Source organism: Kryptolebias marmoratus, linkage group LG4 (genome assembly GCF_001649575.2).
Source record: "Kryptolebias marmoratus isolate JLee-2015 linkage group LG4, ASM164957v2, whole genome shotgun sequence".
Lineage (NCBI taxonomy): Eukaryota > Metazoa > Chordata > Actinopteri > Cyprinodontiformes > Rivulidae > Kryptolebias > Kryptolebias marmoratus.
In genome coordinates, this window is record NC_051433.1 from 8,468,232 (window position 1) to 8,496,190 (window position 27,959).

Below are 27,959 nucleotides of genomic sequence, written 5' to 3' on the forward strand. Positions count from 1 at the left end.
ATGACATTACGAGTATACAATGTCTTTTCTAACCTAAACAGAAAAAAAGTTTTTAAAATGCCTTCTTAGATTACACCCAGAAAATGATAAATGTAGTAACTTCAGCCCCAAACCTTAAAATCCTTTAAATCTTTTTTCAGCTGTACGTGCATGGTGAAATACAGCTTTAATAACTTATAAATACATATTTTCCATATTTATAGGACCATAAAACAGTCGTGGCTCCAGCCAAGACAACTAATGTATTCTGCATTTGTCTTAACTAAGTGGAATTAGGGTAAAATGTGCAATATGTGGCCAAAAAAACCACCCTTTTTTATAATGCTTTTATAAAATTAATGCTCTTGGACAAACTGATAATTATTTAACAAAATAAGATCATTTAGGAAAGTTGCAGTTGTGTCAAACACTGAAAAAAAACTAAAAAACTGCAATCACAAGTTTTAGAATAATCATGATAATGAACCCCACAATCGAAGGTCGGAGGCCTGGGTTGTCATGTGACCGGCTCCTGATCCGTCCCGGGGCCTCAGGTGAAGGTCTGTACCTACAAACATCTACGTACTGCAGGTGGTGTCTTTGTGCAGGTTTACTGGACGATGCAGCTCCAAGCTCGGCTTCACTCACCGTCTGAGCACAATCTTTTTTAAAACAAATCCAACCTTGTTGAAGCCTTCCTATCCTTCCCATCAGTCAACCAGCTTCACCTCACATTCATGTGGCTCCAACAAATAAAATAGGATCATTCTTTTGCCTCCTTAATCTTCTACCGATGTGTTCAGAGGGCTCTTTGTGCAATCCACTGTTGTCGTAACTCAATCATATCTACCAGCATCCTGTTTGTGAGAAACATACTGAAATGATTAAATTTAAACAATCACTGATGCTGAAAAGGTTTTATGTCAAAACCAACAAAAAGAGAAAAACTTAGATGTTGTTTTTCTTTCTTGCTGAGCTAAAATTAAACTCACTCACACCTGAGCGCAGCTTGGGTGAGAATCCCAACACAGGTGTGGGAATGTTGATATCAAAACAATATATATTCTTTTCTTTTTTACATTTTTTTCTGCCGCAGATCTGGAGAATTAAGGCACGAGGTTGAGGGTCAGGAATGCTGAAGAAAATGAGTACAAAAAAATTAAAGTTTGAATGTTATAATTCTAAAACACCATAAAACAATCCAACTCTGAGACTCGGGGAAACATTCAGCTAACGTCTTTAGAAAACAGATGGGAGGGGCATCGTATCACTCATAAAAACTCCTGATGAAAGTCAGCTGGAGGAGCAGGAGACCCTCATCCAGACGGTGGATGTTTCTGTCCAAACGGCTTCATTATGCTTCTTAGAAAAGAAAGAAAAAACACCTCGTGCAAAGTGATGGATTGGAACATGATTTTAGTGATTAAAGCTGTGATGGGTGCTGCAAAGACACAGCTATTTGGGTTTTATCTGACATATTTAAGTTTAAATGCCACCTTTTTTCATCTAAGTTTATGTTCTTTTATAGAAATAAAAACTTCAATAAAGATGACAACAGTTCACCCTAATTAATGTAAACTATAAGACCCTAAATAATAATAATAATTACCTTCATCATGTTAGGCTTTATTGCAAGTTTGTTGTTTCCTAAACTGATGGCTGAGTGCAGGCGACACATGAAGAGTCTGGAAATTAACCAAAAAAATTGTTTATGTAAAAAAAAGGCAATGTTTTGCAACTGGGAATGTCCCTGTTCTGTAGCTGAAGCTAAAGTTTAAAAAAAAATATTAAAAATAATTAAATTAAAACCATTCCCACCCACCACTTTGCACCCAGAACCTTCGGAAAACGTTTGCAGGCGTCAACGATGAAGAGAAAAAAAAAGTCGTTCGTCAGCTCACAGGACAGACAGGATGAGGATACAATACATATATATATAAAATATAAAACTTGAAATATATTTTATATATATTCGGTTGTGTTAGCGTTCAATATTTCTTTACTACACAGCATAAAGGGTGTGTCTGATTCTCTTTCCTTTTCTTTTTTTTAAATTCCTGTTATATAAACCAGAGGAGAGTCAAAGCAAAACAAATGAATTAATGAACAAACAAATGTGGAAAAAAAAAGAAAGAAAAGTAACCAAACAACAGGCAAAAAGGCCTCCGGGGCGGGTGGGGGCGAGGTGGCGCAGAAACATAACTTACATTTTAGCTCGGTTGTTGTTGTTGTTGTTTTTCTTTTCCACACGTACAGTCGTGATCAAGGCACAGGGATCTCCTACAAGTTGTTTTCTTTTCTTCAATAAAGTTGTACAAAATAATACATTTTACAGTCTGTACAAGAATAATAGTCCAGCAGTAAATAAAAAGACAGACGGACCTAAAAGCCAGGAGGTGAGAGAACAAGACGACAGGAGAGAGAGGAAGGATGAGGAGGCTGAGTGTGTGTGTGTGTGTGTGTGTGTGTGTGCTCCCAGTTAAACCAGTCTCTGGAAGTCTGTAACGTCACACTCTCCATTTGTTTCGGGGTTTTCCTTAATAAATAAAACCTCTCCTTTATTTTCCATGATTAGTTGTCAAATAGCAGCAGGGACAAAAGGGGAACAACGATGTATAGTGTGTGTGTGTATGTGTGTGTGTTGGGGGGGGGGGTGTTAATGGTGCACAAAGGCAGATCTCTCACACACACGGTGTACATAAACACACAACATGGGGTAAAAACTAACAAAAACTTAAAAGTTGAATTGTGTTATTACAGGAATATATAATATTTATATATATTTATATATATATACATATTTATATACACACATATATATAAATATCTATATATATAGCTTGATTTTTTTTTTTGCACTGCATGAAGTTCACTGGTATGCATAATTCTATGCATGGTATGATATTTTTTTTGTTTGTTTATTTGTTTTCTGCCACCCTTCCTCCACTGATTTCTTGAGGAGCAGTTCATGCGAGTTGTGTGGCTTCGCCTCACGTTCACAGACCGGGTATTAATCAGTTAGTCTGTCAAAAAAAAAAAAAAAAAAAGAAAGAAAGAAGCTAACAGCCCTCTTCTGGTTCAGCTTGCCACCGTCTGCGCCCATCGTCCTCTGCTTGTCCTCAGCACGCGGTGAAGAAACTCCCGCCGACGCTCGGAGCAGCAGCACGAGGTTGTTCAGTGATTATGAGTTTATAATAAAAGTTTTCTTATGTAGTGTGTGCGTGTGTACCTGTGAGTGTGTGTTCATTTATTTAACAGAGAGCTAAAGTCAGGGTGCCAGTCTCCACCCTCGTCCTCGGGTCAAAGAGCCAGTTCAGACCGTCTCTGATGAAGCTGAGTTTCCATTTTTGATGAAAGAAGAAGAAGAAGAAGAAAAAAAGTCAACTTTTATTTTTGTTTCTAGCAGGAGAAGTTGTTTGGAGGTGGAGGGGAGGGCAGGAGGGCAGGCGCTCAGTCGCTCGCTTGTAAAGGTGGAGGGGTGATTGGCTAACTGGTGGGGGTGAAAGGGCTGGACGGGTAAATAAGGAGGAGTGACGCCGCCGCACATCACAAGAGCTCGTACTGCCGTAGGTGCATCCGCTGGATGATGTCCCGACAGTCATTGAAGACGCGACGGATGTTCTCCGTGTCGACTGCGCAGGTGAAGTGTGGGTAACAGTAATGGCGTCCGTCGCCGCTGGCTGTGCTGATCCTCTGGAAAACAGACCCAGACGTGAGACGTGAGCAGCAGCTGGAGTCGAGCAACGTTTTCATCGTTTTCAGAGTCAGTTCTGTTTGAATGAAGAGCTAAAACCTCCCGCCGCTCCTTCACTGCTCATCTGCCTCATTCACCTTCCCAAATCTTTTACTTTTGACTTTTAAGAAACCATTTATTCATCGGTTACTGGTCCAGTTGACCTCAGAGTCACTTCTTCTCTGCTGAGGTGGTGCCGTTTACTTTAAGTCAAGCAGGACCACAAAAATCAACAAACACTTTATAAACAATTAACTGAAGGATGTCATGTTTAAATTACATGTTTTGTTGTTAAATTGTGAAATAAGGCGCTGGTATTCAAGCTGTTTGTGCCTTTCTAGCTTTAGACATTTCATCCTATTGCAGCTTCTAAACTTATTCCTTAAAAACAGGGAGTAGTTGTCATTTCTTTATCTACGTTATTTTTTGTTTTCTGGCTATATACTCATCTGACATTAACTGTTAAAACAGCCAAACAATAAAAGAAATAATAATTTATCCCCTTTATTAGACTTTTCTATTTCTATAAACTTGTAAGTTTCTAAATAAAGAATTTGCAAAAGTAAAAATACTACAATGAATATAATTTTTCCTTCATCTACTTAAGGAAATTTACCTTAATGCATGTTCATATTTTATGTGTAAAAATAATAATAATAATAAATTGGTGGATCCAAGAAAAAAATAGTCATTCTCTACAAAAATAAACCTGAAAAGCCTTTAAGTTTTATTTAAAAAAAGAAAAGAGGAAGACCCTGAAGCCTGGTGTTGTTATGAAGAAAATGTATTGTGGTTTTTATATGGTCCCATTATGATTTATTAAATAAAATGAAATAAAATAAATCTTAATCTGATCTGATGGGTCTCCGCTCTGCTGTTCAGGAGACCTGAAAACTATAATTATACAAGCAGAGAAGAAAATAAATGAATCCCAAAGAAAACTGACCAAATTCAAACAGGTAAAACAAGCTTCACCTGTTTGAATTTGTGCTTTGTACACACCAGAAACTCGTCCCGTATGAAGTACTTCGCCCTGGTCACCCGGGGATCTTCACCCGGCTCTGGGATTGCTGTTGAACACAGAACACACCCGGCGGGTTGGATTTGTCAGCTTAAAATGCATTAAACATAAAAAACATTCCCTTTGGAGCAATTAAATCTGTGGGATGTTGTGGTATCTCAGAGCCAAACATGCCAAAATAAAACATACATAAGAGCATGTAGCCTTAAATTCCTATATTAGAATAAAAATAGATCATTTGTTGCTTATGTCAGAGATGCATTGACGTTTTAGATGAGATGAAAGGTTTTTAAATGAGAGACGAAGTTCAGAAGAACAACGTCCAGCTGCCTTCATCGGGGCAGACATCTTACTTACCATCATCGGGTGTAGTGTAGCGGGCGAACTCCGGGAAATACTCCTCGATTTTGGACTTTCCTGCCAGAACCTTCTCAGCGAGTAGGTCCTGTTTGTTCAGGAAGAGGATGACTGAAATGGTCCGTAGCCACCTGTGGAGGGAGATTTACTAAATTACTGCAAAGTCTCTTAAATGCTAGTTTACAATTCAAAACATGTAACCAGGCTGAGGGTCCCCCGGGTTCTATGAGAAACCTTGGATCAGGAAAAGGGGAATATTTTCTGTTCATGGAGATCTTTCCACTCTGCTGCCGTCTGACAATCAGCATGAATCTCTGGTCTTTTTTGTTTTTCTTGACTGGACAAACAGAGACGGGACTACCTCCTGAGTTTTACTGCACTGCTTTTGTTTGACGAGTAATAATTAGACTAATCTTAATGTTTGAGATGATGAGAAGAGTTACCAAAAGCCTCAGAATTCAGTTAATGTTTACTCCTCGAAACAGGAACATTACGTTAAATATATCAAAAATGTACATTTACTTCCATACGTACAGGAGAACAGCCTGTCAAACATTGTACTTTAAACATTAGAAAATAAGGTTTTAATTAAAGATGCATTTGTTCACATATGTTGTAGCACTTAGAGAAAACAATGAACACATTTTAATTTATAAAACAAAAAAAAAAGTTGCACTTTTAAAATAACTCTTTCTACGACAGGGCAACAAGCAATTCTGTTTTCATAGAGCCGTTTTATTTGACGTCAGCAAATGTCCGGGGCGGCCATGTTGGAGGACAACTCGTATAATGCTACAAAACCTTTTATCAATACACAACTCCAAGTTTCAGGGCAAATATATACAGTGAAAGTCAAGAAAAAAGAGACGAAAAGAGCTTTTATCGATTACCGGCAAACCAGGGAGCAAATCCAAAATGTGCCCTCCAAGATGGCAATGTGTATTTTGTGATGACGTCTTTAAAAGGACTACATAGATCAAACTGTTTATAGATAATCAGTTATTAGGACGTCATTATTTGTGAAATGAGAAGTGGTTTATAGGGAAAGCTCAACCCCCAGCTTGAAACAAACAAACAAAATAAATTCTAGTGATGTACAAAGAACCCCAGGTTTTGCTGACCTGTTGTTCCAAATGTTCTTGAAAAGATTGAGGGCTTCCTGTAGTCTGTTAGTCTGATTGTCTTCTCTGATCACCATGTTGTAGCTGCTACTCGCCACCACGAAGATGATGGCCGTCACATCTGGACCAAACACACACAGAGCAGGAAACCGTCACAAAACGGTCAAAAGACATCTTCCTGTACTTCACGCTGATTTCAAAAAGACATTTAGACAGAAAACCAGATACCAGCTGCTGCACACAACATTAAACTGCGGTAATTATGATTACTAATTTAAGATAAAGTTCATAAAAAGTCTCTAATCCTTTCATTATAACGGGGAAATAATGTCGAACCGTTGAAACACTGGATCCATTTTCGGCGTTCGTCCCTCTGGCCTCCAACGTCGAACATACTGTGAGAAACAGGAAGTAAAAAGTTTGATTTACACAACGAAAGCAGAATAAATACAATAGAAACTTCAGCCGATAAATAAGATTGATCTTCTGCAGTTACTAAACAAGCTGTGCATAAGTTTCTGCTTGTTGACAACTTTGTTGTTTTTGTGACCGTTATTCAACTCTGATAAAGAAAGTTTGTAACTCACTGGAAATTAACTTTGTCTATTTGAAAACTTGTCTCAAAGATCCCAGATGTCAGTACTCTGCATCTCAACAGGTCCTGAAACACAGACAGAAAAGTGGAAATGAATGTTGGAGCAAACAGAAAAATAAAAGTTCTTCTCTTTCTTTTAAAACCAGAGGTCACAGCTTTTATTTATTTCAGAAGGACTGACTTAGATTTTCACTGTGTGGGTTTAGAAAAGTCTCCATGTCCACTGTTCAAACATCTAATTTAAGATTAGGCTGAAGTTCTTCAGTTTACACACATTCTGTGCACTTTTTGCACTTTTTGAGAGAAATAAACAGATGACAAAAGGGAAAATTTGCAAAACTCCACAGGATGGATGAACCAAGGAAGAGAAATTTGACTCGTTCACAACTAAATGTGACGAAGTCCACAAACGCTCTAGAAGCAGATGATTAAAATATAAGTGAATAAATCTTTGCGCTACACCCAAGATCAGTTCTATTCTGAGTAGTTTGTTTCTTTTAAAAAAAGTGTTTTTTGTGTTATTCAGCCCCACACAATAAAAATAGGACAAATAAAAGCTCTTTTCATTTCAACATTTGCAGTTGGCTCCTCCAAATAAACAGAACTGATGGAGACGTGAGTCATGACGGTGTACTATATCAATAACCAGAAACTGAGCCGGTTTCTTGTAATTCTGACATTATTTGCTTTATCTTTTATTTGAGTTTCTTTAAAGTGGTGATATCAGTGTGAAAAATGTCTGTTTTTGTTGAAAGCCTTACCTGATCAGTGGGTGTGTAGTCGTTCTGCCTGACAACATCGATCCTGTCTAAGAAGCTGCGAACAGAACAGAAAAACACTCAGATCTCAGCTACTGGTACAGAAAAAAAACAACATTAAATCATGTTTTTTTAGCAAAAAAGGTTTTCTCTCAAATGCTCAGTTTCCAGCAACAGTTACAAACTGCGTGCACAGCAGGAGAAAGATGTCGGACAGGAGTCCCCGGGCCGCCACAAGGGGGCGTAGGTCTGAGCTCGCTGTGAGATCTGAGTCACCAGCAGCCGTTAGCTCTGTCAGACCGGAGGAGCCTCGTCAATGGAGCTGCTAGTACAGGAGTACAGTCGGAGGAGTGTGTGTGTGTGTGTGTGTGTGTGTGTGTGTGTGGGTGTGTGGGTGTGCAGACCCACAGTGTGCTCAGATCTGCAGCCTGCCCACCCAAAGGCACCGTGATTGTTCTGCTAAACAGGCTGAGAGAAGTGCTGCTTTTCAACGTGTGTGTGTGTGTCGCCCCGGTGTTTTCAGGAGGACTGTATCAGAGTCACCTGCTCCAAGTGTTTGCTGCACGGGGTCGGGTCCACAGACCCAGGGCTGAACTGAGGTCAGCTCTGATGCTCTGGGAGGAAACGTTCAAGATGCTTTTTCGTCACAAACGCCCAAAAAACAACACAGCAAAACTTCTTAAAAAGGTAGCATGAACATTTTAGTGTTTTATGACTCGTCTAGAAACACAGAACTTCCTAAACTGATGACGACTTCCACGAAAAACAGGATAAAAATACCGATTAATTTTTAATTTTACAAACGTCTGCGGAGCGAAGCCTGTTAAAACAACAGCTTTAACCTCACACACTCTTCTGTTAGTAGACCTGATCGAATAATAAAAAGTCCGGGGGGTTAAGGAGAGTTAAAATGGATATAATTATACTGACAGAGCTTCTTTAGTATTTTAGTGATAAAAAGAAAAGAAAAAGGAGGCCCTGGTGTGCTCTTTGTGTTGTTGATCTTCAGTGTGTCGTCTGGATTTATGACCACAAAAACAATAGTTTAAAACACTGTTCCTGTACTGGCTGAAATGCCCTGTTTTTATACTTTTCTTCCATTATTTACCAAAATCACCACGAAAGGCATTATTAACATGATGTTTATTTTGTGGCTAATTTGGAAAACAAAATGCCGGATTTGCACTTTTAACTAATTTATCAACAATCAGAGTTGGATTTTTACAGATTAGTTTTAAAGATACCTGAGCTAGGATGTTAGTATAAAAACAGAAATGTGCATTTACCAAACAGTAAAGCCATAAAAACTCTTCTAGAAGACCCCCAAAAAAACGAAATCTTTAACAGCAGGTAGATTTATGCAAGAGGTAAGAGAAGTTTATGTTTTAAATAATATAAGAAACAAAATCCTGCAAGGATTCACAGAGAGGTTAATCACTTCTAATCGACGTTCTTATTTGCATAAAACAGACTTCTCAGCCTGTTTGGTTGTGCTTGCAGGTCTGTTCTGACTCAGGACGGCGGTCTGTAGCTCCTCTGAGATAAGCAGGAATGTGGCAGGCAGGGGTGAAATGTGACAGGAGCGCTGAAGGTAACACACCGAGAGGACCAGAGGGGCTGAAGAACCGGACAGGCGAACGGACCGGCAGCAGGAGCTCGGGACGAGAAAGAATCCGTGTGCATGTTTCTGCTAAACGCACACGGATACTGGCAGTAAAACACACACACACACACACACACACACACACACACAGCCAACCAGCTAGGTACCATCGGCTCTCTGCAGGGACTGAGTGGCTCAGAGCCTCGGCTGGGCCAGCACACCCACAGCCCTCAGACGCTGTGGATGTGAGGTGGCTTGGCTCTAACTCCATCTCCCAAAAAAGAAAAAAAAACAAACCCATAAATAACCTGGATCATGTGACGGAGGCCGAAAGCAGCAGCTCTAACGCTGACAGAGTTAACATGGCTGCCGCCGACATCTGCCGAGGCCAAGCTCGTGTTTATCTCCGGCTCTGGTCTGAGGCGTTGACACGCCCCGCGCAAACACACGCCTCAGTTTTTAGCAGTTCTGCCTATTAATAGGAGAAGCGCCAATAATAACCGCGCCGAGTGAGTGCAACTGAAGAACAGAGGCTGCCCCGGTAACAGAGAGCTCTGCCGTGTTATGTTTAACCTGCCAGGGTTATTCTGGGGTGGCAGACAGGCCCGACGAAACCGTGGAAACCCACACAGGACACTTGTCTGGGGACTGGAAATAGACGTGTATTTACAAGAAAAGATAAAGTCGCTCTGGCTGACTGGGAGGCGCAGCGGCTGCAAAAGGAAATTTCACGAAAAAGCAAAAATGCGAATGAAGTTTTCAAACCATTTTTAAAAACGTTCCATTCTCTCATTTCCTTTCATACAGATTCTTGTTTTTATTGCTGTTTCTTAAAAATAAAATACAATAAAAGTGCTTTTGGATAAAACTGTCAATGTTAAGACAAAAATGAATTTAGACTAAGAAAAATAAAACTGGTAAAATCCACTCGGATTGGTTTGTGGTAATTAAATAAAACAAATCAAAAAGTAAAACTACAACATTTTTGTGTACTTTTTCTTTTTATTTACCTTACTTAAGGTGATGACAAAAAACACTGCAAATAAATTTTCAAGACTATTATAAAAATCAGCATGTTTTAAATGTGTTTTCTTGCTCTGTACAGAAGCAACAGGGGAACTTTTTATTATAACCCCACTGAGATCCTGAAGGAGAAACACCAATAATTTTACTGCTCTGTTTCAACAAAACTCAGAACAATCCTATAATCCATCCATCTGGTTAAAACAGCAGAATAACAACAGAAGATAACTCAGATTATAAACTCTACCTGGGGTTAAGATACTCAGAGTTCCACCTCTGACATGCACAAGAACAGCTACATACTAATCATGATGAATTCAAATTTTAGTTTTATTCAGATACACAAAACCAAACTCCAATGAGAAATCCTTAGTAAGTTTTATAAAATACTTATTTGTTTTGATTCCTCTTTTTTTATATAAGATCATATAAAAAGAACTATTTCATAATCGTGAATTTTGACTTGCAGATGAAAACCAGAGTTTCTGAAACAAACTCAAAACATCTGGAAAACTCTGCGCTGGATCCAGGCTGCTCCGCAGTTCGGCTGTACGACACACACGCACACACACACACACACACACACACCTATATATACATACATACACAAGTTAGTGGGCAGGACTTTGTCCCTAAAAAGCACCTCCTTCCACATCTGCTCGTATCCATCTACAACTTCAAAGTTTTCAACAATCCTACAAGTCATTACCGAAAACTGCTGATAATCAGAATTATTTTATACATTTGTGCAAACAAGACAGCTCTCTGAAACAGTTTTTGTTTTACATTTACCTCCGTACTGAAGGGTAATTCCTGTCTGTTTTTGTTTTCTGCTGTGATTATTTAATGTGTGCAACAAAACTAAACAAACAAAGAATTAAAATGTTTTTTGTCAATCTAAAAGCCCAGATAAAATAAAGGTAAATCTGCTAAGTTTTTAACTAAATTTAAATAAAATGATTTAACAAATTAATCACTACTATCAATATAATTTCTTGTATGTTATATGTATTAATTCAGGATATGTACAGATAAATGCAGATTAAAACAGATGAGTTGTGTTTCAAATAGAAGAAACTGTACAAGCAGGACAAAATCAATCACTGCAAAGGACAAAACTCCAAATCACTGAGTCGGCTCAGAAAAGAGTTTCCTCCAGAGGAGGAAGCTCAACGCGGCCCGCCAAGCAGAGCGACCCGGCGGTTCTACTGCCTCTCTGTACGCTGGCGCTTCGGTCTGTGAGCCGACAGAACTGAGGGCTCACACACACACGCACACCCCGTATCCTGAGAGAGCGAGCTGGAGGAAGAGGAGGAAAGAAAGGAGAGAGAAGGCTGTGTCTGACATTACAGCGCTGCTCCAAAAATAGCTCCCTGGCGCCCTGGCCTCCAGCTTGGTTGTCATGGCGACAGAACCACAGGCGCTATAAATAGACAATCGGCTCAAATCTTGTGCTGCTGGAGAGGGGCCAGAAAGAGGGAGAGGCAGACAGAGAGCGAGGAGGAAAGAGAAAGAATGACAAGGAAGAAGGAAAAGAAGGAGCGATGGAGGGGGGAGGAGGAGGGGGGAGGAAGGGGGGAGGAAGACGGCGAGGAACAAAGAGATACAGACGGAGCAACGCTGGGAATGGAGGGGGTTCGAGGCAGCGCAGGACGGAGGAGAAAAACAAGAAAACAACAAAAAACAACCAACATTTTACATCTATAATAAAGAGAGGGGAGAGTGAAGCACAAAAAAAGGAATAAAAGAGACAAGGACGCAGAAAAACAACGAGAAAAAAGAAATGTAACGAAAACTACAACTACAAGAGGAAAAGTGGGAAAGAAAACCAATAAAGGAGAAAAAGAACGCTGTAGTGAAAGAAAAAGAGAGGATAAAGTTTGTTAAAGTCGAACAGAAAGAAAAAAACAAAATAAGGAATGAAAGGTTTCCCAGAGTAGCCTGCCTCGTCCTCTAAACATCATCGGCCCCACAGCAACGAGTTTCCCTCCTGCTCCTTGCTCTGACCTCAGGTCGAGTCACAATCCGAACCTTTTCTGCCTCCGACGAGTAACACGAACCGTCAGTGACACGAGAGGTTGACGAATTAACAGATGATGAACGCAGCTGGCCTGTGAGCTTTTACATATCCTTATTCTTTCCTAAACAGCAGCTTAAAACAGAACATTTAAACTTGTTTAATCGCCAAAATAAACTTTTCTTTAACAGATTTGGGCTTGGAGGTCGAATACTTTCCAAGGCGGTGCTGATGGGAGCAAAAAAAGTGCTTGTTTAAAACAACTTGATGATGGTTTCTTTTTAATGAGATATTAATTAAAATACTTTAAAAAGTTTTCATCGTAGTTCTTCAGTGACTTCACTGTGCATGTAATTGACAAAAAAACAGCATGCCACTTAAAAACAACAGTTTTTTTATTTATTTTTTTATTCTAAGTACCTTTAAATCAGAATAAATTGATATATTACAGTCAGATTAAAAGAATGAATAAAACTAAGACTGAAGAATGTTCTCTGTATTTGTGTTAAGCAACAAAAAATGGATGCAATGTGTCCCGTTGCAGATCGCAGCATCATAAATGACTCTTTGCTCTGTTATAAAGTTCATCTAAATGAAGTAATGTCACCAATCTGCAGTAAAATAACAGATTCCTCATGAAGCAGCAAAGATTTAATGATCTTCTTACGATCAGCCTCTTTTTCACTGCCTTCCTACGAGGAGTCTCAGTGTCTCCTGATCGGCCTGTTTGATTTTATTTGATTTTTATTTTTCTACAAGCTCATTTAGCCTGCGTCTTTGCATTTATTTTCTGTCTTTGTGTTTGACTCCAGCTGCAAACGTTCTTCCTTTTCTCTATTCAAGGAATGATTTGGTATCTGTTTGGAGACGGACGGGAAGACTAACGCCATCAAACTCACTGAATAAGACAAGTTTATCTCTTCAGTGAGACTAAAAACTAGCTGGAAAAACACCTACATAATGGAGGTTTTATTAGAGGTTTAGCCCCAAATAAAACTTTGGTCCACTTCATGTCCTGACATCTCGCTGTGACGACAAGACTGAAGAAGTCTGAAACAAAAACACGTTCTGCTGTTGTTGTTTGTGTTTATTCTGTGGAATATTCTAATTATGATTAATGATTCATTTATTTTGTAATTTCGGACAGAATTGCCTTTATATCGCTCCACAGCAGGAGACAAGTTCTTCACTTCTTATCGATAAGGACACAGAAATCATTTTCACAAAAACCTATAAAACTGAATTTCTGTTCCCAGTTGTCAAACTTTTGGTTTGTAAAGATGTAGATAAACTTCGTCACGCCGCAGTAAATGGTGGATTTAATTTTTGGGGGGGATGTGTAATAATGCACAGGAACCAACGAACAGGCCTCGTTCTCTGCGGCGCTGCTCGGACCTTGGACGCGAGCTGCCTGGAGAGACGGCGACCGAACTCGACACATCCTCGTGAAATCAAGGGCAGCGACAAAGTGCTGCTAAAAAAATCAACAGCGGCATCGCGAAGGAGCATGACTGAGCAAAAAAAGGCAGCCGGGGAAGCTTCGCTTGACTTCCTCTTCGTCGCACAAAGACTACAAAGCGTCACGGCAGCCGCCAACAACATCTTCCTCTTTTTTCTGATTTTTATCATGGCCTGAAGTGGATGATGTAATTGATTCTTTAAAGAAAAATTAAATGGGAAGAGGTGAGGGGGTGTGTGGGGTGGGCCTGATTTCCTCCCGCGCTGATTCAGGGTTGACATTTCCATTTAATGCTAACAACCTTCATCAATAATGCTGAAGTTGTATCTCTCCTAGCACACTCGCTCATTCTTTCTCCTTCTGCAGCCTGCCCGCGTTAAAAATAGCTCTTCCCTCTCTTTTTCTCTGCTTCTCCGTTTACATAAGCACACCGAGGGGGGAGGGGAGCACTTCCGGTCTGGCCACCCAGCCCAGCATCTGATCCATAACACTGGAGCTGCTGGGAGGGGGGGAGGGGAGGAGGAGGAGGAGGAGGAGGTGAGAGGAAAGGAGAGATGTGAGAAAGGAAAGTAGGAAATGAGAAATCCTTCAAAGCGGAGGAAGCTTCCGTCTTCATTTCAGCCCTTTTCTTCAGTTTCGGTCCATTGTTCAGTCTGATCGCCATAAACTTTGTTTCCACACACACACACACACACACTTCTCAGGGAAGGTCTTTCTGATCGTCAGTGGAAGCACAGAAATGAGAACTAAATACCTTTGGACAAACCTGTCATGAACACAAACCCACAATGAGATGCAGAACGACAGAGCTGCCAAGTAAATTCATTACACTGCAAACGTTTAGGGAACTTTTTTCTTTTGTGTTCTACTTTACAGCACTTATACAACATTTACAATCAAATTCTGCTTATGTTTTACTTAATGGCTGCAGTTACCAGATTAGGATACGTTTCTCAGCATATTAATCGTTCAGGACCTTTGTGGCCCTCTTGACTTTTTCCGGCTTGTGACCGAACGTCAGGGCAGCGAGTGTTTGTGACTCCAATGACTGCTCCGGAGATCTAATACTGCTTTTCTCTGCCAAACATTTCAGCTGGTTTCATTTAAGTCATTGTCAAACTGCCACAGAGATGCAGAGCGATGACGTGCCAAAAAACAGCAAGAAAAGAATCGATGATTGAAAAGTCGAGCTTAGTTTTGCGCAACTAAGATGGGATTTTTCTTCTCGTCTATCTTAATATTTATACCGTGGGTCTTTAACTTGGCTTTTGGTTCATGAGGAAACTCAAATAAACGACTACGAGCTGCGAGGAGCAGAATAAAGAACAAATAAAACCCTCTTTGTTCGACTATGAAACTGATTCACGACGCGTGGATTTCTCACTGATGAAGAATTTGGGAATATGTTTTGGTGGTAATCAATTTAGCTCATTTCAATTATGTAGAAACCCAACAAATCTTTTAAAGTAAAGACAAAAAACTCCCTTCTAGTAAGAAAAAAACAAACTTCAACAGAAGCAGGTCTTTAAATATTGACTCAGATTGCCTGGTGCCATAAAAAGAAGGAGGATTAAAAACTAAATAAATAAAATAATCCATTATGAGTGAATGACTGAATGAATCAAAACAATTAAAAAGTGACTGGAGCTAAGTCTGGTTGACTTGTCATATCAGCGGAAAGCCAATTTTTTAAATATTACACAAATAAACTTTTCCCAACAATGTATAAACACACATACAGAGAAATGGACGCCACTATTTTCCAAACAAACACATGATGGAAAAGCGTCAGCGAGTCCCGACACACCGTGTGCCATTTAACAAACAAAAGCTCGGCTGAGATTAAAGTGACAGAAAATCCAGACAGCAAATTTAGTTGAAACTGAATTTAAAATGTCTCAACTTTGGTGAGAGCTTTGTCTGGTTTACAAAACATACAAAAGGAGTACTTGCCGTCAGTAACCACAAACACAACATGTAGGACGAAGCAGACAACTGGCTGACCAAAAATAATAATAATAATTAGACCGAATCGTTAACAAAGAACTGCAACCTTAAAACATCTTTATCTGCAAATAGGCAGCACGAACTTTTAAGAGACGAGTCAGCTGATAATATATTACCAACGAATTGTCAAAGCGTCCCAAGAAATGACCAAAACAATAAAAAAAACATCACATACTGGAACTTATATTTCTTCTTATACTGCCTTCACTCCATAAGAGCAAACTAATGATGAACTACACTTACTACTGTGCGCAGTCGATGAGCTGATATTCATTGGACCGTTCCCAGCACGCCCGCACACCTTCGTCCTGCCAGAGGAGGTTCGTGTGGTCATAAAACTCCTGAAAGGACAAAGTTGGAGAAGGATTAGCAACACACCACACCAGGAAATGTAAAAAAAAAAAAAGCTGTCCAATATGTAAGAAAATCGAGGCTCTTGATGACAGCTTTGACTGGAAACACGGCATCCAAGGTGTCTGAATTTGAACCAGGGGACTTTGGGAAATGACATCACAGGCAACAGATAATTCACAATACAGCAACTAATGACAGGGGAAAAAAAAAAAATTCAGTTCTAACCTGGCAGAAAAGGATGAGTGGATGATTTTTATTTAAGAAGTTACAGCACAGGCCCTAGCTTACATTATTATTTCTTGTCTGTGCTAATGGGTGAAGCCGTTTATGGACAGATGGCGGGAGCCAGCGCTACTCCCCAGCTTAGTTTGGAGTTTAAGGTCGACTCAGAGAGGAGCAGCAGATGAGCAAGATCTGGCAGAGGCAGGAAACAGAACAAGTTCATCGAGTTCATGAAGAAATGGAGAGCTTTGTACTGACAAAAGACTTGGCTTGAAACTACACAGAGGCCTATCTCTGCAATCTCCTATTGGTCAGTCGAGCAAAAATAAGCCATTATGAGCCATGGGGCCATAAATCTGAAGAGCGGGACAGAATGTCTTAAATAAAAAAAATAGACAATTTCTCTCTGTGCTGCGACTGCTGGCAACTAGTTGGTGAACGGCGTTCTTAAAGGAACCTCCAAAAGGTCTCGGAGCGTTTGCAATTTCCAATTTGCAATTACGTGAAAAGAGGAGGCTTCCAGTCTTGTCACTTGAATTTTGAAAAATCAATATAGTCACAAAGTCATTGTGGACGTCTCAGACCCATCTGCATGGAAGCTCTCCTCTGACAGAAAACATCCGAGTGTCCAGGTCTAAAATCCACACCTAGGATCAATAATAATCACTTATAAACGGGTCAAAATCTGCCTGTCCTCATCTCAATAATAATCAATAATAAACATGGGGGCGGCCGCCGAGGCGGGTGCAAAGTGAGCCGAAGTGGGGGCGTTGAGGGCCAAGGTGGGCAACAGAATAACGTCCACGGCCAAGAATACGGTTCTCCATGGCGTCCACACGAAAATAAGCTGTGGTTTTCAAAAAGTGGCCACATGGCTCATTAGCTGGTTGGTCGCAAACACTGAGAATACAGTGAGACTGCACAGGAAAATTTACTTATTTTCTTACAGTTTTCCAAACAATTTTAAGTCTCGAACAGTCACACCCCAGTGAAACGCTACCTTCGGGTCAATAATTACGGAATTCTTTAGGTACAATTGTATTTTACACAGTAACTTCAAATCAAAAACAAGACTTGTCAGCAGTTTTGTGCTAAAACCTCCAGTAAGTTTTGTCATCAGTGTTGGAATTGAACTCAAACAACACAACCACATAACGGCTGCCAAAACATATTGGCACACATAAGATATGAGTTGAAACAAAGATGGTGAAGGAGAGAAATTTATCATCCATGTAGACCTCTGAAGCCAGTTAACGCCACACGAAGACCTGAATGTAAAAATAGCAAACCTGATGATACATTTTTACTGCTGTACTGAGCTATTCTTATTCTTCTGCTAATAAGAATCACATTTACTCGGCCTGCGTCCGATGCATCATCTCTGCTGCCTGTAAATGCTGCTTACCCTTATATGGAAACGAGTTTGTGTCTACGCGTACAAGAGAGTAAATATACACATGACAGGATGAGCGTATACGCACCACGTACTCATCTGTATCCATTATTAATGTTTTATTTTTCTTGTTTTTGCATGTGTGTGCACTGCAGTCAGAGAGCCAGAGCAGATGTTATTCCTTTCCACAGCAATGGAATGCTTTTAATGCTGATGAGCGCGACAACAAATCTGAATGAGCGCGATAACTCAGATTAAACTCAAGTCAAGTCATTAGGTTTGCCTAAATTTGAAGACTACAAAAAAAAGTATAAATATAAAAAACAAAAATGCCAAAAAACATGTAGATTTGTTGATTGGTCAATGAGAAATTGTAAACTTTTGTGTTTTTATCCACGTAAAACCAACTTTTTTTGTTTACATGCAAGTTTGTTTTTACCATTTCGGACACTTTATGAAATTACCAGTAAAATAAAAAATAAATAATAAATAAACGCTTAATTCTTGCTATGTTTAAGAGCGCAATTTAACAAATATTTGACAAAAAGGTACAAAGAACAGGTAACAAATTAAAAAAATTCATGTCAAAGTGGATGAAATTAGTTATATGTGACAATCTAACCAGTGGCAACAACGTCCGACATGAGATTCAAACCTTTTGTTGTGTAATCAAACCAAAAAACAACTTCTAAAAACACCAAAATGTAAACAAAATCCTGAAGCCCAGTTCAAGACTCCGACAGATGATCCATCTCAGTACGGGGTGGAGTGAATCAATCGACCAGGTCAACTTTTCGTGTTACTTTTTGTTCGCGGCTTCAAACCTGAGGTATGTCATAAAACGCGCTCGTTACGCCTTTAGAGCTTATAGTTGAGAGACTGCGAGCAGATTTTTCTCTCTATGATCGGGAACGTCTGTAAAACAAACTGCAGACTTAGTTTGAGAAACTGTGATGATTTCTGTGTACTTATATCCATCCATCCATCCATCTGTCCATCCATCCATCCATCCATCCATCCATCTGTCCATCCATCCATCCATCCATCCATCTGTCCATCCATCCATCCATCCGTCCATCCATCCATCCATCTGTGCATTCATTCATCCATCCATCCATCTGCCCATCCCTCCATCCATCCATCCATCCATCCATTTCTTTACTAGCTCGTTCCTTCCCAGGTCGCAGGTGTTGCATAGTTATAAGATTTACCTAAATCTAAGTAGGGAAAACCAATCAGAGTTTTCCTTTTGACCTGAAAGAACTCTGAAACGTCCATAATACGTGCTTGAATACAAAAGCAATTCATTTTTGACCTCATGAAAGTTTAGTGTTTCATTAATTACCAAAAACACCTCCTGTAAATAACTACTGTCACTATGAGGAAGACTGATTCGATACAAAAGACAACGAACATTTATCTGTGACTCTGCGTGGTCCCCGTCTCTTCCTCGCCGGCTGAAGGCAGAGACAAACCGGTTGAACTGGTTTCCAGTATGAAAGGCGAGGCGGGGGGGGGCAGGAAGTGGTGGGAAAGACGGTTGAAGAGGAGGTGGAGAAACTGAGCCTATTGAGTCGTTTTCTCATCTAATCTTCATATTCAACAACCACAGTCATCATTCCTGAGGCAAACCTTCTGATCATTCACATCACCGATCCTCACCCATCAAATAAGAACACAAATAAAACACAATGAGTGCTAGTCTTCCCTCTGATCGAGACCCCGCAGGTTCACAGAAAAACTCCAGTGACCGACTGACAACCCAGGCAGGGGAGGGTCGGCTTGAAACAGGCAAACATGTTAAATTTGCCATGACGTAACAGAGGCAATATCAGGAAACATCCTTTTGCTTACATACAAATACGCTCAAGTCTTCACTGGAAGTTCAGCTGAAAATTACAAAACATGTGAGAAAAACTACCTGTTTATACAAAAGGCCACGATGCTGGAAAAGCACAGGAGAGACAAGAAGTAACTTAGCCTCTGTCTGGAAAAAAATGTACACCATTTTACTAGTTTTTCATTTAGTTTCTCCACAGAGGAAAAGATGTCCCGCTGCTTGATTCATACAAGAAATTACTAGCATTTAAAAACGTAAATAGGTTCATTGGTAAATGCGTTTCAGAGAACAGATAAAAGAGAACATGCTGAAAATCAACAAGGATATCTTTAAAAAAAATGTATTTTTAAATCAATAACAAAAAGCACAGATAAAAAAGGTAAGAGCAAGTGAGAAAACATCCGCATTACAGATTTAGGACTAAAACTAATCTACAACCTTTTTGTCAATTCATTATAAATAAAAACACCTAAGAAAAGAAACAGAGCCGTTACTATGAGTCAGTTTTATTTTTATCATCTTCTCCTAAATATCCCTTTAAGAATCCTGCATCAAACTCTCAGATTGAAGAAACTGGAAGATTTATCTTTACGACTTTTGCTTAAAAATCAGGAAGAATGAAGGAATCCTTCTGCTTAGATCATCTTAACAGTTCAAAGATTTGCCCAGACAAACAACTAACTGTTCAGTCTTGTCTTGTTCATTTTTTTGGCACCAGCTAAATAATAATAAATGTAGTGACATGAGAAAACAGTAACTGTTTTAGTATTACTGCAGTGTTTTACTTTCAACATAAAAAGCAGAACAAACTACACTAGATAACATTTTTCTTTTTCCACTGATCTGTGACACAAGTTTGTAAGAGAATGAATGTCTGGATAAACAAGAGGAGAGTCCCTCCAAGTCCCTCCAAGTCCCTCCAAGTCCCCGTGTGTTCCTGGGACCCGCGTCCCTCTGGACACGTTTAGGTTTATTACAGATAATCAGCGGTGTGGATCTCTCAGGTGAGAGGTTCACTCAATTGAAAGCCTCCCAGGCGGACGCAAACCTGCTAATTACTGCAGCGCCGTGCAAACAAAAGGAGTGGGGCGCCCCACACGCTCACAGCACAACTAAGTAGAGCTCCTGAAGGATTTAGAAGGAAGATTTGCTGCTCTGCAACATTTATACGCCTGGTACTTTCACTAATGGTTAAAGAACAACAGAGACTGTATTATTCCCTAAAAATAACTTCCCTTTCTGAGGTTAAACTGCAAATTTGATTAATAAGCTAATGTAAAAACAGGAAGAGTTAAATAAATCATCATGAACTCTTAGAACATGGCTGCAACACCATCTGAAATTCAGCATCCTATGTTTTTTTTTTCTAATAACAAGAAAGATGGCAGCTTTCTCTCATGTAGTTTGGACTAATAATCAATAATCATTCTGGACTACAAACTGCAACGTGTGATTTAACCAGAACATCTGCTGCAGCTGTTACTTCACCAAAGATTCATGAGTTTATTTTTTGTAAATCAAAATTTTTAAATTCCAGAGAAAACATAATTATTATTTTTCTATAATCTCATAAGGTAATGTCAATGAAAACAAAAACTAGCTCCATTTTTCTACCTTCTATACAACAAACCGAAGGTAAATTCTACAACTAAACAGCTAAAAAAACTAACAATAAAAGTCATTTTATCATTACTGGTTTTTCAGAGATTTAACTCTGTCATAACATCCATTTAGTTATTATATGAATAACAAATAATTTGTTTTAAATTTGCAATACTTTGCTTAACATAAATGACGAATTAAAGTGGCGGATAAAGTTGTTACGATATAAGCATGTTTTGTTTTGTTCTTGCCAAAAGAAAAATAGAAATCTGTCCTTTTTTTTATATGTAAAAGAACCAGAAGATTTTGTTGTTTTTGTTTTTAAATTAAAGACTATTAATGATGCACTTGTAAAACATGTGAATATTTCTCTGTGGGATTTTTGCAGCTAATTCAGCTCCAGGAACAAACTAAGATTTAGTAGAAATGTTTCACAGGTTTTCTTTTAAATTATGGAATTCCATTTAATAAAATAGGCTCTCACTGATCATGCGCCAACTCTACAAACTGAATAAAACAAATGTTACCCCTGTGGGGGGAAAAGAATCTGCCCAAAGAGGAAAACTCCGACTGCGACTTACTGAAGGAAAGTCGAAGTCCTTCTGGTTGACTTGGCTCAGGACGTAATCGACCCGGAACTGGTTTGCCGACAAGGCCAGCTGGCAGGGAGGCGTCAGGGTGTTCATGGCGGCCACGATCGTCTGGGAGGACAGAGCAGAACAAGAAAAGTTCATTCATTAGACAAAATAAAAACACGACGGGATGATGACTAAATACGGCTGCCTCGACTCAGACAACACAAACACAGATTCCACACCAACACAACAAACACTGACTTCTTACCTCTATAGCTTCTTTTATGTTGTTTTTAATGTCGTGAATTTTCTGTTTTTTCTCCCTGTGAGAAACAAAACAGAATACATTGGTGATTTTAGTCATCTTTGTAGCAAAAAATAACAATAATTCATCTTATTTTACCCATTAAGGTCAGTTGTAAATGAGAACAACTGATCACTTCTGTATTAAAGTAATAAAAGTGCGGACAAAGTTTCTTATATTCTTCAAAAGAAAAGAGCTTGAAAGGGAATAATTACTCCAAACTAAGTGTAAAATGATGTTTTGTTTCTGTTGTCTTAGTGCCAGTGGGTTTCAGTATGAAATGTGCTGCGTAAAATAAACTTCTCCTGGATCTCCTCATCAGCCTGGAGCTAAATTATACCTGACATCAGTGTTATGGCTGCTCCAGAAGCACACACACACTCGGTCATTTTGCTGAGCAAGAACAAGTCCTGAATTTTCTGTACTTGCTGAATCAAAATAAAAGCAGCAGAACTTTGCCTAATTCTGATAATGACAATTATTAATCACAAAAAGCACGGAGCATAATGTGTTGTGCATTTTTTTAACTCCTTACAGATGTGAGCGCTGATTGGAAGTATTAACAAAAGCAACCTTACGCTCTTGTATTTTGTCATTTCGTTAAAGCGTTGAACACAATTCGAGCATCAGCGTCGGACGAGGCAGTTTCTGCAGCCTGGGAGGTTTGTCCAGGTCTAAATCAAACTCAGATTTACAGAAAACCAACAACTATGATAAGCTATGATTACTGATGCACTGCTAATAAAATCGGTCCACTCAGAAGCAACTTCAGTGAAAGACTGGGTTTGTTGTTCCCGTCGGGATGCTTTTGTCATGCTTTTTTTTTTTTTTTTTTTTTTACATGCAGCTGTTAGAAAATGGAAACAAATTTGGTGAAATTTACTTCGATTTGGCCTCCTAAACCGATTCAACACGTCTTCCCTCTCTATTCGCATCACCAAAGACGTAGAAAGAAAACACATCCAGTGGTCATCTTTTTACATTATTATTGTTTAAAAGCAACAAATGTCACAAGAAGCAGGGTACATAACTTCATTTATTCTGTGCTGCCAAAATGTACGTTTTTTTTAACTGTCACATCATTTTCACTTCCACAAACACAATTATTTCAACTTTAGAGAATAAAGACAGAAAAAGTCCCTATTTCTATCAAATAAAAGCCAGATAAAGGATTACTCAAGTACGAGTAAATCAGAAATGGAGCGAGAAACAAACTATGTTAGTTGTGTTACTTGGGATTTTGAAAACGTGAGGTTTTCGGAGAATCAAAGAGTCAATCTGACAAATCTGACACAAATATCTGTTGTTTGACCCTTCTTCTTTTGTCCTCCACTTGTCCACTTGTCTCATTTCTTAAGAACGAGCAGCCCAAAGAGACGTACAGAAGATGAGTGAAAAAGCAGCTGCTGTCTAAAGAAAAACTGTCAGAACGTCTGAGAGCGACTGATCAAGACGAGTGTGAAGAAAACAAAGAGTCTGGTTAATACAGGGAGCAAAATATGGAGAAATTATCTCTGAATATAATTTATGTGAGGATGGAAACCATCTACGCTGCCAGACTTTACCTTAGATTACCAAAGTGAACAAAAAAACAAAACTCACTATCATGACCACTATTTCCTCAAAGGGCAGAGAGGTTTAATGTCTCAGCTGACTGCCACAGAGACAAAACTAGGTCCCCCCGTCCTCCCCGTCCCCCCTCCAGTCTCCTCACCTCAACCAGACTGAACTCCTCACTTATCCCTCTCCTGTATCACTCACTCAGCATAATCACCTTCCTCTCCAGCACCTTCCACTGCTCTGAACCTTGACAGCGCGCCCGACCCTCCCCTTCAGAGCAAACAAACAAACAAACAAACAAAAACAAACGCAGCTGGGGAGGCGCTGCTTCCATCGTGTCGGGAGCGCCCGGTCCTGTGAGGAGGATCTGTTTAATGTGACCAAAAATAAAAAAAAAACACAAGCACATGATAACACTCCCACCTCAACGAGCCTTTCTAGGAAACAGATGATCCAAAATAGAAAAATGTGACTTTGGTTTCCATTGCATCAACTTGGGAGCGAGTCTGAGGAAATTCACAAGACAGGGTGGCTGTTTTAGGCCCCCGGGGGGTTGGGGGGGTTTATTAAAACCTGCCACATACAACAAGTTCAAGAGTTTGAGCCAGAATTACTGATTTTATCAGACAAATAAAATATGCAACCTAAGCCACCAAGTAAGCTGGTATCTGCCAATTAATTCTGGGGTTTTCCTCTAATAATCGGGATATTGTGTCCTTTAAGAAAGAAGTAACTTTTCTCGTCCTTCTGGTTGAAGATGAAGGTTCAGAACAAACCAAACTGATTTAACTGAAAAAATACCACTGAAGATTCATCCAAAAAATGGCTTTTTGGTGTTTTAATTTGCCTTTTATTTATCTTTGAGCTTTTACAGTAAATGTCAACCCCCATGAATGAAATTGATTGTTTTTACATAATACATGATTTAAAAAAAAACCCCTCCAGCTCCATCAAGAGAACTTGCTGATTATAAAGCAGGAAACCTCCGTATCTGTTGCTTTCGCCGGCTCTGTGCCTCCAAACACCAGGACAGAGTTTTAACTCGCTGCACAGTCGGGTCAGCGAGTGTGAAAAAGGGTTAAAATCAAATATCCCTTTAATAAAAACAGTTTATTAATGTTCCACATTCATAAAAAGCCATTTCAGGACCTTATATGGAGCCTGTAGGGACAGCTGTGACTGATGTTAGAGGTGCTGGAGCGCAGTTTGTTTCAACAGATGTTTAATGTTTGTAAAGTTATCTTTCATTACTGATTATATACTGGATATATGTTTTACTAAAAGTATTTGATTTGTCAAAAACAAATGGGGGAAAAAAAACACACAAATGTCCAAATGTAAAGGTAGAATTCAGCTTGTTTTGATATAAACTAAAAGAAAATTATTTAATCAAACAGAAAACAGTCATTTAAAAAGCAAAAATCAGGTTTTTATTCATTAAAATTGTCTGCAAATAATGTTTAGTTAGCAGACATGTGAATTGATCAACTTATTGTTTTATTATTTTATTAATAAATCCTAAATAGCAAAGTTTTTTCTGCCAATGTAGTTCTAGTGGTGCTTAATCCAAATTAATTTGTTGATTCGTATATTTAAAGTCCTGACCAAGTTATTTCACTCTTCAGACAGTGTTAGGAGAACTATTCCCTTCAATTTTTAGTTCCAGAAAGCATGATTAATCCACTGAACTTTATCAGGATATCTTGTCAACATATATCTTAATAACTAAACCATTTCATGTCTCTGAATCTCAACATAAACCTTAAAAATAAAACCAGCAAAACTTAGTGAATGTGAGACAAACCGAAGAATGAAAATAAATAAATAAATAAAAAAAGGAAGCAGCGACACTTACTCTGCGTTGAAGCCATTCACGTGCAGTATTCGCATCTGCTTGACTATCGTACTTTTCCCAGATTCCCCGGCTCCTGAGAGGTAAACAAGAACAGAGGAGGCCAGAGAAGAGTTAAACAAACTAACAAACGCAGACGGGATCAGCGCAGGACGCGGGGCTCCAGGAGGCCCGTTTAACTCCGACTGTTAAGACTTAATTCTCGATGAAGTTATTTGAACTCCGGGTCTCTGTTTCCCAGCACAGAGGTACTTTGTCCTGTCACAAACTCTCCTACTTCTGCAGGAGCGTTCCTACACAGCTCCAAACAAGAGGGAGGCTGGACAGTAAAACCGCAAAGAAACGAGCTAAAACAGAACATGGTGAGTTCGTATTCTACAACGTCTTATATATGACCTCCTACAAAAGCAGCCCTACTATTTTAACCCCGAACAATAACTACCAACACTTTGGTTTTTCTTCAGAAATATTTCCCAACACCTCATATTTGTCTTCTGACCCCACTCTCATTGGTTAGTTTAAAAGAACGGAGGACTAAATCACCAAATATTAGGTCAGATTTTACCTAAACCAGCCACAGCAGTTCTTCGAAAGCATATTAAAGCATTGGACTTAAACAAAATAAGCTCAGTCAATCAAAAAAAACATGGAGCCAAATTTTTCTTTTTTTCATTTGAAAGCATCTAATCCAGGACAGGTGTATCATCCAGGCCCAAAGGCCCGGTTCTGGCATTAAAAACAGTCCTAAAGCTACAAATGAAAAGCCTCAACAACTCTGAACACTAGCTGGGCCACATGCCTGCTATTTTAGAGGTGGAGTGTGTGTGTGTGTGTGTGTGTGTGTGTGTGTGTGTGTATACAAATCTCGGATCAGTTTCAGATTAAAACGAGCCAGACAGGCGTTAAGAGGAAGATAGTAATCCTAATGGTAATCCTAATTTGCACTCCGAGGTTTAACAGGATGCTGGCCTGTAGTGCCCACGTGTTAAAGCTTAAAATTTTTTTTAAAAAACTGCCAAGCTGATCGTCGGCTGATTGGGGGGGGGGGTGATAAATATTCCCCCAAGGAAGGTGAGCGTGGAGCCTGATAAACGTGTGCCCCAGAAGCGCGGGGCATCCATTCAGCGTCCGGACACAGAAGGCGGCGGCTTCGCTGAGACCGGTGGCCGTCCGTTGAGACACCACCTCAAAGCAGAGCACATATTCACGATGCAACTGTTAAAAAAATAAATAAAAACCACCTACCTAACAGCAGCAGCCGGTGAGTGGCCCGGTAGATCTGCTTGTCCTTTTGGAGCTGCTTCTCGATCTTCTTGTTGGCCTCTCTCTGAGCCTTCTCCTCGTTTCGCTGGTCTTCGGTCTTACTGTTCCCGAGACAGCCCATCTTCCCAAAAACCCACTGGTAGGGTTCGAGGGGGATGGGTGGGTGGAGGTGGAAGTGGAAGAGAGTAACAAAAAACAAAAAAAATAAAATAAAAATCAATCAATCAGTCAATCCTAGATGCCTGAACAGGAGCACCAGAGGAACATCTGGCTCAGAATGGGTGACATGAAACAGATGTCAGGCAGGAGCTGGTGTCCCGGTGGATGGGTGGATGTGGTGCTCCAGGAGCAGGCTCACAAGGCTCGAGTCCTGCGGGGTTCGGTTTGTCCCTTTTTTTTTTTCCTTTTTCTTTTTACTGTAAATCCGCAATGAAGTCATCAACACTGATTTTCTGAGTGAACGGGAACATTTCCTGCCTCACGTGAATGAAAGTCCAGGCTCCCCTACAGACTAAAACAAAAACAAAAACAAACAAACTAAAACGATGAATAAAATAAGATGTTCACGCTTTGGTTGGTAGGTTTTCCTCAGCAAATGTCTCCTCCGGAGCCCATCTTCGGCTGATTTGTCTCCCATTCAGTCCCTGTCCCCCCCATCCCCACCCCCCTCAGCAGTCCTTTCAATGTAAGAAGTGTTATTTCACAAAACACATCAGATTAAAGGTGGGTGGGAGGGGGGGAGAGAAATGACAAAAATAATTATTATTTTCTCTTAAACCGACGGCATGTAAATCACCAGGGGCTTCCAAACCTCACCCCCACCCCCCCTCACATTTTAGTCTCTTTAAAGGAAGGCTGACGTCGCTGGATGGCAGCAGCCTTATCTTTATTAATATCCTGCTTTTAGTCCGTGTCCTCTCCTCGGGTTAAGGAGATGCTGCTTGTTCGGGAGGGTTTGACCAGACCCCCATTAAAGAAGAAGAAGAAGAAGAAGAAGAAGAAGAAGAAGAAGAAGGGGCCCTCTTCTTCTCCGTCCTCCTCACATCGGAGACCGTCCTCCGGCCGAGCAGAGGCGGCTGGACGTCCTTCACCGCAGCGCAGAGTCTCCAGGTGATAGTCGGGTGTTGGGGGGGTGTAGGTGCGGGAAGGGGAGGGAAGGGGAGGGGTGGGGGGAATCCTCCGTTATTTCTGGCGCAAGCACGGTCCGCTGTCAGGTCTCTCGCCTCTCTGTATCCACTCTGAATCCGTGCGGCGGCAGACTGTGGTTACATGTGCGCGAGACGCGAACATACCGCGGTGCGTTCAGTCACTCATCCATCGG

The 27,959-nt window shown here is 40.0% G+C and overlaps 1 protein-coding gene across 2 annotated transcripts; it reads right to left on the reverse strand.

Annotated features, from left to right (window-relative positions):
• Nucleotides 1-881: 881 nt before the first annotated feature.
• Nucleotides 882-27,953, reverse strand: LOC108231696 (guanine nucleotide-binding protein G(s) subunit alpha). Of its 2 annotated transcripts, XM_025004321.2 has the most exons (12): nt 26,621-27,953; nt 25,379-25,451; nt 21,928-21,982; nt 21,666-21,785; nt 15,917-16,014; nt 7,568-7,622; nt 6,799-6,872; nt 6,548-6,606; nt 6,212-6,332; nt 5,091-5,221; nt 4,715-4,782; nt 882-3,672 (listed from the first exon to the last, which is right to left on the reverse strand). In XM_025004321.2, exons 1-12 carry the CDS (start codon nt 26,757-26,759, stop codon nt 3,526-3,528), a joined length of 1,140 nt encoding a protein of 379 aa, XP_024860089.1. In that variant the 5' UTR covers nt 26,760-27,953; the 3' UTR covers nt 882-3,525. The 2 variants fall into 2 exon arrangements, with proteins under 2 accessions (XP_024860089.1, XP_037831290.1); XM_037975362.1 differs by lacking the exons at nt 15,917-16,014; nt 21,666-21,785; nt 21,928-21,982; nt 25,379-25,451; nt 26,621-27,953 and adding an exon at nt 9,165-9,472.
• Between the last annotated feature and the right edge of the window lie 6 nt (nt 27,954-27,959).

Bases quoted from the DNA above. Each gene is read 5' to 3' on its own strand.
- LOC108231696 (XM_025004321.2), bottom strand. From the start codon at position 26,759: ATGGGCTGTCTCGGGAACAGTAAGACCGAAGACCAGCGAAACGAGGAG. The intron at 6,333-6,547 runs GTTCGACATTAT...TGTTTGGTCCAG, and splicing joins ATGGATCCAGTGTTTCAACG to ATGTGACGGCCATCATCTTC. The intron at 5,222-6,211 runs GTCAGCAAAACC...CTCCCTCCACAG, and splicing joins AAGAACATTTGGAACAACAG to GTGGCTACGGACCATTTCAG.